The following is a 12,777-nucleotide window of genomic DNA, read 5'->3' as shown; positions in this document are numbered from 1 at the left end:
CGGGGATAGCTGGCATGGTGGATATATTGTTCCACTCGGGTGTTGCGTTCACCACAACTCTCCATTCACTAAGCATGAGAAGGGAAGAAACCACCTTTTCCTATGCACACACACAAAGACAACAATAGTTCGCTACTCCTTGACCGATATAGCATACTCCAAGCAGGCATATCCAAGATGTTTGAATGAAGCCAAGATTTAATCATGATCTACACCCGCATCAAGAACCGGCATTTGAATAGGAGATATGCGACAGTTTGGTCTCTTGCATAATTGAAAAATACCACAATTTGGCCACTGGCGACATTGAAGCCAGTTCGATGTATACTCGGTCTTGAATGATAAGCCACTTGAACAATTTTCACTTGGGGAACAATTCTTTGGAATGACCGGATTTGGGATGGTGGTTGGGAGGGCATACTCGAAATGTGCCCCATATGTAGGCTGACTTGATTTCATACAAGTCGGATCCATGTGATTCCAAGATATCTCATTGGCGCATGGACCCAACACATCGTGAAGGCATCCAAAAGGGTTACAAAGTTAAGGCAGTTTTGCGTCGTGGATATTTTGGATGTTCCAATCTTTATGAATCCATGTGTTGTCCTTATGTGACCGAAGCATTGGTGGTCGTGGAAATGAGCAAAGTGGAAGGGGCGACATCGTTGTCGCTTTCTCCCTTGTCAGAGCCTCTTAGAAAAGATAATGCACGTTCTCCTCATCATATGGTGTTCTTCCAAGATCGACCCATGCTCTAGTCGGCTAATTTCACCCCCACCATGTTAATGACCCTCGAGTGCAGAAAATTCTTGTGGTACTTTCCAATGTGAATGTGGAAGTATGTAGTGCCAATACCCTATAGGAGCTAAAGGTAGGAACCATCTTCTCTCAAGCTCTATCTACAAGTAATACAACCTAGTGTGCACTTTAATGTTTACTTCACATGGATTCTCTAAAAATAATAATTTACAAGTGTGACATATGAATAGTACAAGGTTATAAAGTGTAAATAAATAAATGTTAGATACTGAAACTTAAAGTTGTGAGAAAGTAAAAAAGAACGTACACAAGTGTAGTAGTGGTTATGGTTGCGGAATGATCCCTAGGTAATTGACCACGACAATGTTATCAATACTTGTAGTTGATATGTGGAAGAAGGCTATGCTAAAATGCTACCAAATTCATTGACTCACATGTACTTACGATCGAACCCTCGACAAAGATTTGCATGTACTAAGTATTGTCAAAGTAAATCCAACCATAGCACAAAGTTTTATGGGCCTTCTTTGTCCCACTTTCTACTTACTACGCCTCCTCTACATCGCAATCAACAAGAAGTCGAAATTGTCATTTATGTTCGAGCCCGACCAAGTTACAAAGAAGATTGAGGTCCACCCCACTCACGACTCCAAGAAAACAGAGATCGGAGCCGACTTGGATTTGATGAGAAAGTGCTCTCAATAACTTTATCCATAAGAAATGGGAAAATATTTGTGTGTCACCTATCTGATATGCCAGAGTCTCACTGGAGCTCATAGAGGATGTCGTCAACATATGAACACGTTTTCCGAGCAATAAAGAAAACCTATTGTCGGTTTTTGGAGCTGAAGTGGCGCGCGATGAGGGAGATAACTTAACTATTCGAGGCCGGCTTGATAAAAAAGGTCAAACATATGAACTGGTTATCTAATTCAGATATGGTACCCAACAAGGATACAACATTGTCCATGTGCGTTGATTACACAGATCTCAACAAAGCATGCCCTAAGGATCTGGTTCCTTTGCACCACATCGATGAGGTGATCAACTCCATCGCAGGTTGTGGGCGAATGTCTTTTCTGGATGCATACTCCGGGTACCACCTCATCCCTATGAGGGAGTCCATCGTGGGTTTCTAGCGAAGGTTGTTAGATCTGCATATATAGTGTTGGTAACCATTGAAAGCACATATGATCCCTTGGTGGTTTTGATAATTCATGACAACATACAATGTCTCTTGGACTAACACTTTTATCTAGCATGTTTCAAGTTTAGTCCATAGAGATGCTCGGGCTAAAGGCTTATGTGGAGATGCCCCGCATATTTACATTAGAGTACTCTTGTGTTATCTAACGATTGTTTTCTCAAGTGTACTTCTACTGCTAAGATGCTCAAGATCCTCAAGGTAAGTATATGCATCATATCCTTGTTCATGATGATCTCTTGTTTCTTGGACATATTGTCTGCAAGAGGGAGTCTTGAACATGGGAGATCTTCATTCACATGTTTGATGCATATAGCCAAGATCTATATGACTTATCTTGTCCTTCTACTATGTGTGTACCCATGCATTCGAAAGCAACTATCCTTTAAAAAGAGTTACATGAACTCATGGGGAGCCTGGACTAGTCATGTATCTTTCAAAGCTGTCATATTCTTTGTCTCTCCTTATTTGAAGCTTTGATTGTATGTTGTCATCAATTACCAAAAAGGGGGAGATTGAAAGCACATATGCTCCCTAGGTGGTTTTGATAATTCATGACAACATACATTGTCTCTTTGACTAACACTTTTATGTAGCATGTTTCAGGTTTAGTCCATAGAGATGCTTTGGCTAAAGGCTTATGTGGAGATGCCCCTTGATGCAAGAAAGAAATAAGATTGGCTCAAGCTTCAAGCTAGAAGACTCTTCATTTTATATTTGTGAGAAATCACTTTTGAGTCCATAGGAAAGCCAATACTATTAAAAGGGGATGAGGTATTAAAATGAACTGGTTGCCAATTACTCAAAGTTAGCCACCAAAATACTCGGTCATTTTCTCACATAACCATTTTGTCCAAAACCACATACTCAAAATCGGTGCCACCAACTTTCCCACTTCAGCACCACCGAGTTTCATCTCAGACAGAACCCTAGCCATTCCCAAAAAATCGGTGCAACCCAAACCATATCGGTGCTACCGAGTTTGGGTGACCAACATTCTGTTGCCTCGATACATAAAATCAGAATATCCGAGTTTGAATATCGGTGTCATCGAGTTGTGTCATCTGACCGTTAGCCACCTTTTCGGTGCCACTAAGTTGTGTATATTGGTTCCACCGAGATTCAAAAGTTGCTGCCTTTAGTGCAAATCGGTAACACCGGGTTTATCGATGTCACCGAGTTGGCCACTTTAGGTGTAAAAGTTGGATTTTGGCTGCTTCCTGTATATACCCATCCACCCATCTCTCATTCGTGGCAGAAGCACTCAGGACACACACTTCATTGCCAGATCCATTTTGTCAGAGAGAGCCACCTACTCATGTGTTGAGACCAAGATATTCCAATCCAATTATTTGAAACTTGATCTCTAGCCTCCCCAAACTGCTATCCACCAAATCAATCTCTCCTACCCATGACCATTCTGTGTGAGAGAGATTTTGTGTTGAGGAGACTATCTTTAGAAGCACAAGATCAAGGAGTTCATCTTTCTACCACATCTATTACCTTTTGGAGGGTAGTGCCTCTTAGATTGGTTAGGTGTCGCTTGGGAGCCTCCTACTTTGTGTTGTGGAGTTGAACCAAGATGTTTGTAAGGGCAAGGAGATCGCCTACTTCGTGAAGATCTACCGTGAGTGAGGCTAGTCCTTCGTGGACGGAAGCCGTGGGTGGAATAGACAAGGTCGCTTCTTCGTGGACCCCTTGTGGGTGGAGCCCTTCATGGACTCTCACAGTCGTTTCCCTCCGTGGGTTGAAGTCTCCACTAACATGGATGTACGATAGCGCCACCTATCAGAACCATGCCAAAAATCGCCGTGTCAACTTCTTCGTGTTTGATCTTCCTAATCTCAACTCCTTTTTACATGTGAAACTCTTTACTTTTTCGCTGCCATATATGTTGACTAGCATGTGTAGGGTGCACTAGGCTTGTTAGTAACGCTAAAATTAGCCAACCTTGATATTGGGAAGGCTAAGATTTTAATCCTGACAAGTAGTCTATTCACCCCCCCTCTAGACACACCTTCTATCGATCCAACTAACATGGAAATGGGTACCCACGAACTCGACGGGTTAAGACCCTATTAAGCCAAGGTTTTAAAAAACAATAGTTACCCATGAGTTTATAAATGGTAAATAAATTATACCCATCGAGTAAGCCAGGTAAGGGTATGGGAAGGCTATACCCATACGCACGTACACGCATACCCATATGCAGATTCATTCTCACGGGTAGGCCATGTATGTCATTTACTACAAACGTGAAAATCCTAGCACCACTTTACCCAACCGCAATCTTGATCCCTCCCTCCCTGTACCACCCGTGCCATCATTCTCACACCGCACCACAAAAACCCCCTTGCCCCATCTCCCTCTTGCTACAAACCCTAGCAGGGAGGAGCCACCGGCGACGGTCGTCGGCACTACCTACAACGATGTGACTGTCCACCTCCCTCATTTCCTCATCTCCTCCCTCGACCTCATGTTCTTCACTCGACCAGCAGACCATGACATATCATCCCTTCACCTCCTATCCACCTCTTCCATGCAAGCACGCTGGGCTGTCGGAGCTCCTCCTTCCGTCACCCCTCGAGATCCAGTGGACAAACACATGTAGCCTGACCAGGAGGACGCCGAGGAGGCGCATTACTCCAATGGATGCAACTCTGGTGGACGAGGATGAATTTAAACAAGATAGCACGAGGATTGGTTATTGGGCGTCGACGCCTTCACCTACCTCCATGCCCCCGCTTTTTCAACCACATTCAACGGGGAAGGTTCCCGCTCGCCATTCCTCTCTGTCCGGTTACAAGGTTGGGCGTGGTCGTGGCCATGACAGTGGTGCCCGGTACCCGACGGTGTCCGGCACCAACTCCGACTGCTCCTGTGAAGAACACTTCTATTTCGGCCTAAACTTCAATTCGGTAAAGAATTCATCACCTTTTTCAATCCATTGATTATATCTGTTAATGAATGATTTAGTGTGTTTAGTAGTTAATCGATCTTTTGTAGATGATCACACATGAGATACTAGCATTTGGAGTTTCCTTCAAGAAACTCTAGAAGGGATGCAGGTTAGTACTTATCAGTAGTGGTTCTTGAAAACGGCAAATCAAATATATCTTATATATATAACTCTCATCTACCATCCGCATAATAAGGGGATGTTTTGTTCTATGCCTTGATTGCCATGCTTTGTCACATATTTTTGTCAAGCTTGATTAAGGTTAGTTTAACAAAGTGAGAACCATAAAGTTGGCAAGCCTAAACGAATCATGGGGTCTTAGTGTGGCTTGAACTAAACATCCATCGAAATTGGTCAAACTTGCCTAACTTTAAATATGAGAACCTTTGATGAACTTAGTCGCAAACCGAACAACCCCTAAGATCATTTCCAATAGGTAATGCAAACCAATAAATAACAACTTTTTGCATCACCAGGGGCCCAAAAATGGTGTTCAACAGTAGCCCGTGATGTAAATTTGGCCAAAACAAATTAGGACATGATGTAAAAAATAGCTTCGGCGATCCATATATACATCAGCACGAGTGGTGATGCAAAACGCGAAAGCTGCGCGCGCGACTCCAACCACCGCGGGAAAGGTTCATCCCACCCGCTCGCCTCCCGTGATCAATCGCACCGTCGGCGGTCCACTGTGATGTCGACGCCTCCGCTCCTCCTCGCGGGTGTGGCGCCCATCGCCGGTTCGATTCCTGTCGTCGGCGGCCGCTCCGCCACTTTTCGCCACCTCCGTTCCCCTGTCCGCGGTGGTAGAAGTGGTAGATTTGCTCCTCCCCGACCTGTCAGTGTCGTCGATGAGATGAAGAAGAAATCCACGACCGGTCATAGACATGGAGGAGCCGTGTCCAGAAACCACCATCTAGGTCAAAGAAGGCGACCGCGATGGCTGCTGCAGATGCAACGTCTACGACGGTTGTGGTCGCGACACCGTCCACGGTGACAAGCACGCCGACTCTTCCGGCAATTGATCCCTTCTTTGCTGAAGAAGGGTAAATTTTTTCATGTTTTTCATTAGCATGTTGTTTATATGATTTAGTTGTTCATGTTTATAATGTAGCATTGATGATGAATCATTTTTACAATATACAAATGTTGGCAATCAAGATTTTCCTAGTCAAGATTTTGAAGAACATGATCATGAAGATAATCTTGACATAGAAGATGAAGATTTTGTTAACTCGAAGGGTAGAGTTGTGAATTATAGCAATGAAGAAATGTGTTGATTTGCATGACATGGAAGAGAGTTTCTATTGATGCGGTTGTTGGAACCAATCAAGCGTCCAACACATATTGGTTGAGGATGAAGGATTTTTTTGCGAGTGAAACACTAGTGGGTTTGTACGATCGTATGTTTCCCTCCGTCACCGATGGAACACTATTAATAGTGAATGTAAAAAGTGGTCTGCTTGTTTGGCAAATGTGGAAAAAAATGAATCCAAATGGTTGTAACTATGATGATCAGGTGAAATTTACTTGTTTGCTTTCTATTTAATGTAAGTATTGCACTTGCTTTCTATTTTATGTCTAACACAATCTGGTTTATATTTCATGTAGGTAAGCATTGCTCAAGGTTTATTCCAAAGAAAAGGGAAGAAAGGAGATAAGAAGAAGAAAGGGGGACCATTTACATTACATCATTGTTGCAGTGAGCTTGAAAATGAGGAGAAGTGGAAGAACAGGGATTTGTATGAAATTCCAAACAAGAGAAAGGCGGTGGAGATTGATGAAGACGATGAGAATGATGGAAGTGGTGAAGACAACGTTGCCAAACCCAAGACAAAGAGGTCAGATGGAAGGAAGAAATAGAAAGGCTCAAAAGTAGGAGATAGTGATCTCAAAGAGGGGTTTGAAGCAATAGTGAATGCACACAAGGAGTATGCCAAAGAGAAGAAGATGCTCAAGTTACAAGAAATAAAGGCAAGGAATGCATCCGAGGAGAGGAAGATTGCGGCAGATGAGAGGAGGGCCGACATCGAGGAGCGCAAGGTGGAGCTGGAAGAGAGGAAGTTGGCGGTCGAGGAGCGCAAACTTAAGGAGGAAAGAGAGCAAAAGTTTATGTTCATGGATACATGTGGTATGGATGCGAAGGAGAAGACACATATTGATCTTTGTCATGATCAAATGTTGGCAATGAAACAAATGAGCATGATGAACATGATGGGAGATCATATGGTGCACAAATGGGAGGAGGTATGAATGCCACTATGGGAGGATACATGATCATGATGGGTGGAGGTATGAATGCCGGCATGGGAGGATACGACTATGATGTATATGTAGGTGGCAATATGACTCCCAATGTTGCTACGACAATGAATGGTTCGGAGACCGTGCAAGAAGAGAAAGATAGCAATTGCGACAAGGAGAAGATCGACGAATAAGAAGCTGAAGTTTGAGTGCCTTTTATTTATCTATTTTATTGTTTAAATATAAAACTTTTGTTTGAAATACTTTCGGGCACTATGTTTGTGTGGATTATTTTGGTGTGATGCACTTTATTTGTGGTTAAGATATGTATTTTGTGTTCAATTATATATTTGTTTGATAAAGTTTAGTATAAAATGGGTGAGGCCACCCTTTATTTTAGATTATTTATTGGAAACCTCGTGCCTTATTTTACATCATCTATTAAAGCTCGACACCTTCGATGCACCAAACAACACGTTTTTGCTGATGTATATTTTACATCATTGTGTTTTTGTCTCCTATTTTACATCACCTCATCTATTGGAGATGCTCTAAGCCCCGAAATGAGCAAAATGGTGCAAGAAAACGTCCCCTAGGAAGAAGACTTCTCGCGAGCTGCTGCGCGCAGAAGATCATGGCCCACAGCCAACCAAGTCTGGAGAGAGTCCACGATAGGGCAAAACAGTAAACTTGGCTCCAAACCTGTAGCGGCATTGTCCGTAGCTCACGCGCTCCCGCGGCGGTCGGACCCCACGTTACGGAGCGCACCGACTGGGACCCCACGCGTCACAGGGAGAGAGGCCACCAGACCTTTTCTTTAACCTCGCCGAGGCCGGGCGGCGCGCTGTCGCGGCCGTGAAATTTCACTTACCACATCGCAGCGCAGCGGCGGTTCGTGCGTGGGACTAGCACCATTTTTGCTCTATAATATAAAGGAAAGGGGGCGATTATAAGATGGAAGGGGTCCCTGTCGCTGTTGCGCCCGAGCGCCACCCACACCCACTTGCCGCCTATTAGCTGCTGCTTTGTGCTCTTGCGCCGTGGTCTCCTCCCCCCCTTCCCTTGGCCTGTTCTTATCTCATCTCCCCTCTCCTCTCCTCGTGCCTTCTTCTCTCCCCCTTTCCCCCACCCTCCCTTCGCTGTTCTTCTCTCCGCCCCTCTTCCTAGCTCTCCCAGGTCATGGCAAAGGTGAAAACCGGATAAAAACTAGAAGTGGGAGGGAGATCGACGCAGGTGAGCTCATGCTGCCCTCCCTGCCATCTCCCTTTTGCGTTCATGTGTGCCTTCATCATATGCTTCTTCTTCCTAATCTATCCCTTTATCATGTGTTTTGTCCGTGCTCTTGATTGGCTAGGACCTCTGCGATAGGCTAGCTATATGCGACCATGCTTCCTTCTTTTGGGTATTTTTTTTCTCTCTGGATATTTTCCGGGGTCCGTCCTAGAGTTGCTTCTGCAGCAGTTATCAATTCCAGTTTGTGCTTCTTCGCTCTTCTTTTTCATTGCTCTGGGGAGATATTTTTGGACAAGTCCAATTACAAGAGTTCCCTTCTTTCTTTTCTTTTGGAAATCTGGAATATATAGTAGTAGCACCTAGCGTTTTTGGAAGGATTTTATTTTGTTTTGTCAGCAAGGAATGGAATGCTATTCCTGTTTTCTCTTCTCAGGAGAGGGAAAATTTCCCGTCTCTTCTCCATTTTGATGCCTGCTTGATCCATTTTCTCTATTGTTATCTTCCCCTTTTGTAGACTATACTACTACTTTGTTTCCTTTTCGGTGAGCACATGGGTACATGTTCTTGTTTCCAACTGTCGATACATGTTTGGCTAGGTAGTACAAATAAATGTTCTTAAAAAAAAGGTAGTACAGGTAAATATCATCACATAAAAGATGGCTTTCTCCCCTTGAAAAGTGGAGTGTCCCCCCTGCTTTCTGATCATTTTCGCCAAGCCCATGTGATTGGATCAGAGCAATCTTTCATACGCTTAAACATGATCAGTAGAAAGAAAGAAAACACATGCTTCAGTTCCTTCCTTGATCTGCTATGCTAGGACCCGTTAAAATCATGAAGAAAAATAATTATGTTTGGTAAAACCCATAGATGCGTTCATCACTGCTTCAATTATTTGGCTCGTTCTTCCGTTAGCGTTTTATATATATGGTCATGCATAACACACCCATTTCTGTTAGTTATGCCGTCCGATATGATCATGTCAGAGAGAAAAAGAAGATAAGCTCGTGTTAGATTAGATGCCTCTGCTAGTTGCGTGCGCTGCCTTCCTTAGGTGGTGATGATCTACCTATTTGTGAAGAGGATCATAGCAGGTGTGTGCGTGCGGGGTGTGTGGGGTGTGTGGGTTGGATAAGATCGAGTGCGTTTTGTTTAGCCAAAACACATGCAGACCGGGCCTTCCGGTGCTTGCTTCAATTGGTAAACTTGCTTTTATGCCACATGATTGTCTCCGGGTTATGGTAGATCTGGGATGTTTTATGAACAAGGAGAAGAAGATAGCAACTGAAGCACATATGTCTTAAGTCACCGTCTAATTACCTTATTAAGATAATAGTATTATGGCTATTTTAAGCTCTAGTATTAGTAGTCTTAACTGTAATTGCCTCTTTAACACTAATCTTGTTGCACATGTTGCCTAGTTATTGCATTCAGACTCAGCAATAAGTTGGTAATTAACCTGGCCTCTTTGATTTGCTTCTGTGCAGCTGAACACCACAGCTACAAGTAGTAGTAGAGCAAGTGGAATTTATATTGAAAGAGAAGAGTTGCTCGAGTGACCATGATGGGAGGGGGAGGTGGGCTGCTGATGGATCAGGGCATGGCGTTCCCCGGCGTGCACAACTTCGTGGATCTGCTCCAGCAGAACGGCAACGACAAGAACCTCGGCTTCGGCTCCCTTATGCCACAGACTTCCTCCGGCGACCAGTGCGTCATGGGCGAGGGCGACCTTGTGGACCCGCCGACGGACAACTTCCCGGACGCCGGGGAGGACGACAGCGACGACGACGTGGATGACATCGAGGAGCTGGAGCGCCGCATGTGGCGCGACCGCATGAAGCTCAAGCGCCTCAAGGAGCTTCAGCAGAGCCGCGGCAAGGAGCAGGCGGCCGGCGGCGGCGGAGTGGGCGACGGGTTGAAGCCGCGGCAGTCGCAGGAGCAGGCGCGCCGCAAGAAGATGTCGCGCGCGCAGGACGGCATCCTCAAGTACATGCTCAAGATGATGGAGGTGTGCCGCGCCCAGGGGTTCGTGTACGGCATCATCCCGGAGAAGGGCAAGCCCGTGAGCGGCGCCTCCGACAACCTCCGTGCCTGGTGGAAGGAGAAGGTCCGCTTCGACAGGAACGGCCCGGCCGCCATCGCCAAGTATCAGGCCGACAACGCCGTGCCGGGCTCCGAGAGCGAGCTGGCTTCCGGCACCGCGAGCCCGCACTCGCTGCAGGAGCTGCAGGACACCACGCTGGGCTCGCTGCTCTCGGCGCTCATGCAGCACTGCGATCCCCCGCAGCGAAGGTTCCCGCTCGAGAAGGGCATCTCTCCTCCATGGTGGCCGTCCGGCGACGAGGAGTGGTGGCCGGAGCTTGGCATCCCCAAGGACCAGGGCCCGCCCCCGTACAAGAAGCCCCATGACCTGAAGAAGGCCTGGAAGGTGAGCGTGCTCACCGCTGTCATCAAGCACATGTCGCCGGACATCGAGAAGATCCGACGCCTCGTCCGCCAGTCCAAGTGCCTCCAGGACAAGATGACCGCCAAGGAGATCTCCACCTGGTTGGCCGTGGTCAAGCAGGAAGAGGAGCTATTCATGAGGCTGCACCCGGGCGCTCGCCCTCCAGCGACTGCTGCTGGCGGCATCGCCAGTGCGATATCATTCAACGCCAGCTCAAGTGAGTACGACGTTGACGTCGCCGACGACTGCAAGGGCGATGAGGCCGGCACCCACAAGATGGCCATGGCTGATCCAACCGCGTTCAACCTCGGCGCGGCCATCCTGAATGACAAGTTCCTCATGCAAGCGCCCATGAAAGAAGAGACCGCTGACATGGAGTATGTCCAGAAGAGGAGCGCCGTGGCCGCCGAGCCGGAGCTGATGCTGAACAACCGCGTCTACATCTGCAACAACGTCCAATGCCCGCACAGCGACTACGGGTACGGCTTCCTTGACCGGAATGCGCGCAACAGCCACCAGTACACCTGCAAGTACAATGATGCCCTCCCGCCAAGCGCGGAGAACAAGGCGGCGCCACCTGCGCCGCCGCAAGTCTTCCCGGCAGCAGCCTACAACCAGCAGAACCATGGGCTCAACAACCTGGACTTTGGCCTGCCCATGGACGGCCAGAGGTCCATCGCCGAGCTCATGAACATGTACGACACCGCCTTCCCGGCCAACAAGAACATGGGCAACGACGACGTCACCATTATAGAGAGGCCTAATTCCCTCACCCCGGGAACGCAGATGGACGAGGGTTTCTTTGGACAGGGCAATGGAATTGGCGGCAATGGCGACAGCATGTTCAGTGATGTCAGTAACATGATGCAGCAGCAGCAGCAACAGCAACCACAGCAGCAGCAGCAGGCCCCGGCTCAGCAGCAGTTCTTCATCCGTGACGAAACGCCGCAATTCGGAAACCAGATGGGCGGCATCTCCGGCGCATCGGATTTCAGGTTCGGCTCTGGCTTCAACATGTCCGGCGCCGTCGACTACCCGCAGAAGAACGACGGCCCCAACTGGTACTACTGAAGAATAAGCTTAAGCTTGTAGGGTCATAAGCTTTTAAAATGTCAACTCCTGGTGGCAAAACCAACCTTGTGTTTCCATGGGAAAGTGTCGTCGTCTCCTAAGAAGTGGGTAATTCTCTATAGGTCTTCTCTTAATTTTCATATAGGTTTTGCAGTAGTTGCAAATAGGCTGGAACTTGGAACTGGTTATATATACATGTATGTCCATCCAGCTGGTGAACCTCTTATGGAAAACTTAATTTTATTCTTAGTTTCATTTCTTAGTTAAACGATGTTCATATGGCTGCTTGGTTGTCAAAATGTTTTGTGTATTCGTTGATTCCGTTCCTTGTGGTTGGTGAATGTACGAACTGGTGCTCTCTTATGTGAACTCTCTCTGGTGATAAATATATATATATTTGCAAAACTTCCAGGCCGGGGAATTTTGGTAAAATAGAGAGCTACGTTTGTTTGTCTGAATTAGGTTCATTTGGATGTCGGTGTAGAAACGGACCAACCAAATCGTTTTCTTTCCCTGAACTTTTTAGTAAAATATATAAAATCATCCTGCTGAGTGGGCTTCTTTCTATGTCGTGTGTGAGATCTACTAGTGACTTTCACATCAAGACGCGTAGAAAGTTAGTATCTGATCCTCACTTTGCCTAAAGCCGGGTCAATTCAAAGTGGCAAACCTAAGAAAAGTTAGGCAACGCTTTGAAGTGTTTTTGGTGCTCGCCAGAAAACAATCTTTGCTAGGTCATCTTAAAAAGAAAGAAACATGGATCGGATTGGATTGGATGGTCCTCGATTTGATCACAAGAGCCACCGTCCCCTTTATTGCTTGGTGGCACCTATCATCCGTGCCGGTGCATCTTATCCCTTGGCC

The 12,777-nt window shown here is 46.3% G+C and overlaps 1 protein-coding gene across 1 annotated transcript; it reads left to right on the top strand.

Moving 5' to 3' along the window:
- Positions 1 to 8,127: 8,127 nt before the first annotated feature.
- LOC123448754 (protein ETHYLENE-INSENSITIVE 3-like 1a) lies at positions 8,128 to 12,181 on the top strand. The gene is made up of 2 exons (XM_045125751.1): positions 8,128 to 8,399; positions 9,884 to 12,181. Exon 2 carries the CDS (start codon positions 9,958 to 9,960, stop codon positions 11,911 to 11,913), a length of 1,956 nt encoding a protein of 651 aa, XP_044981686.1. The 5' UTR covers positions 8,128 to 8,399; positions 9,884 to 9,957; the 3' UTR covers positions 11,914 to 12,181.
- The last annotated feature ends 596 nt before the right edge of the window (positions 12,182 to 12,777 follow it).

This window comes from Hordeum vulgare, chromosome 4H, assembly GCF_904849725.1.
Source record: "Hordeum vulgare subsp. vulgare chromosome 4H, MorexV3_pseudomolecules_assembly, whole genome shotgun sequence".
Taxonomy (NCBI): Eukaryota; Viridiplantae; Streptophyta; class Magnoliopsida; order Poales; family Poaceae; genus Hordeum; species Hordeum vulgare.
The sequence above is the reverse complement of the archived record's forward strand: the minus strand, read 5'-3'. Positions and strand labels throughout refer to the sequence as shown.

What these genes read in the sequence shown, in the direction of transcription:
- LOC123448754 (XM_045125751.1), top strand. Translation starts at nt 9,958, where the DNA reads ATGATGGGAGGGGGAGGTGGGCTGCTGATGGATCAGGGCATGGCGTTC.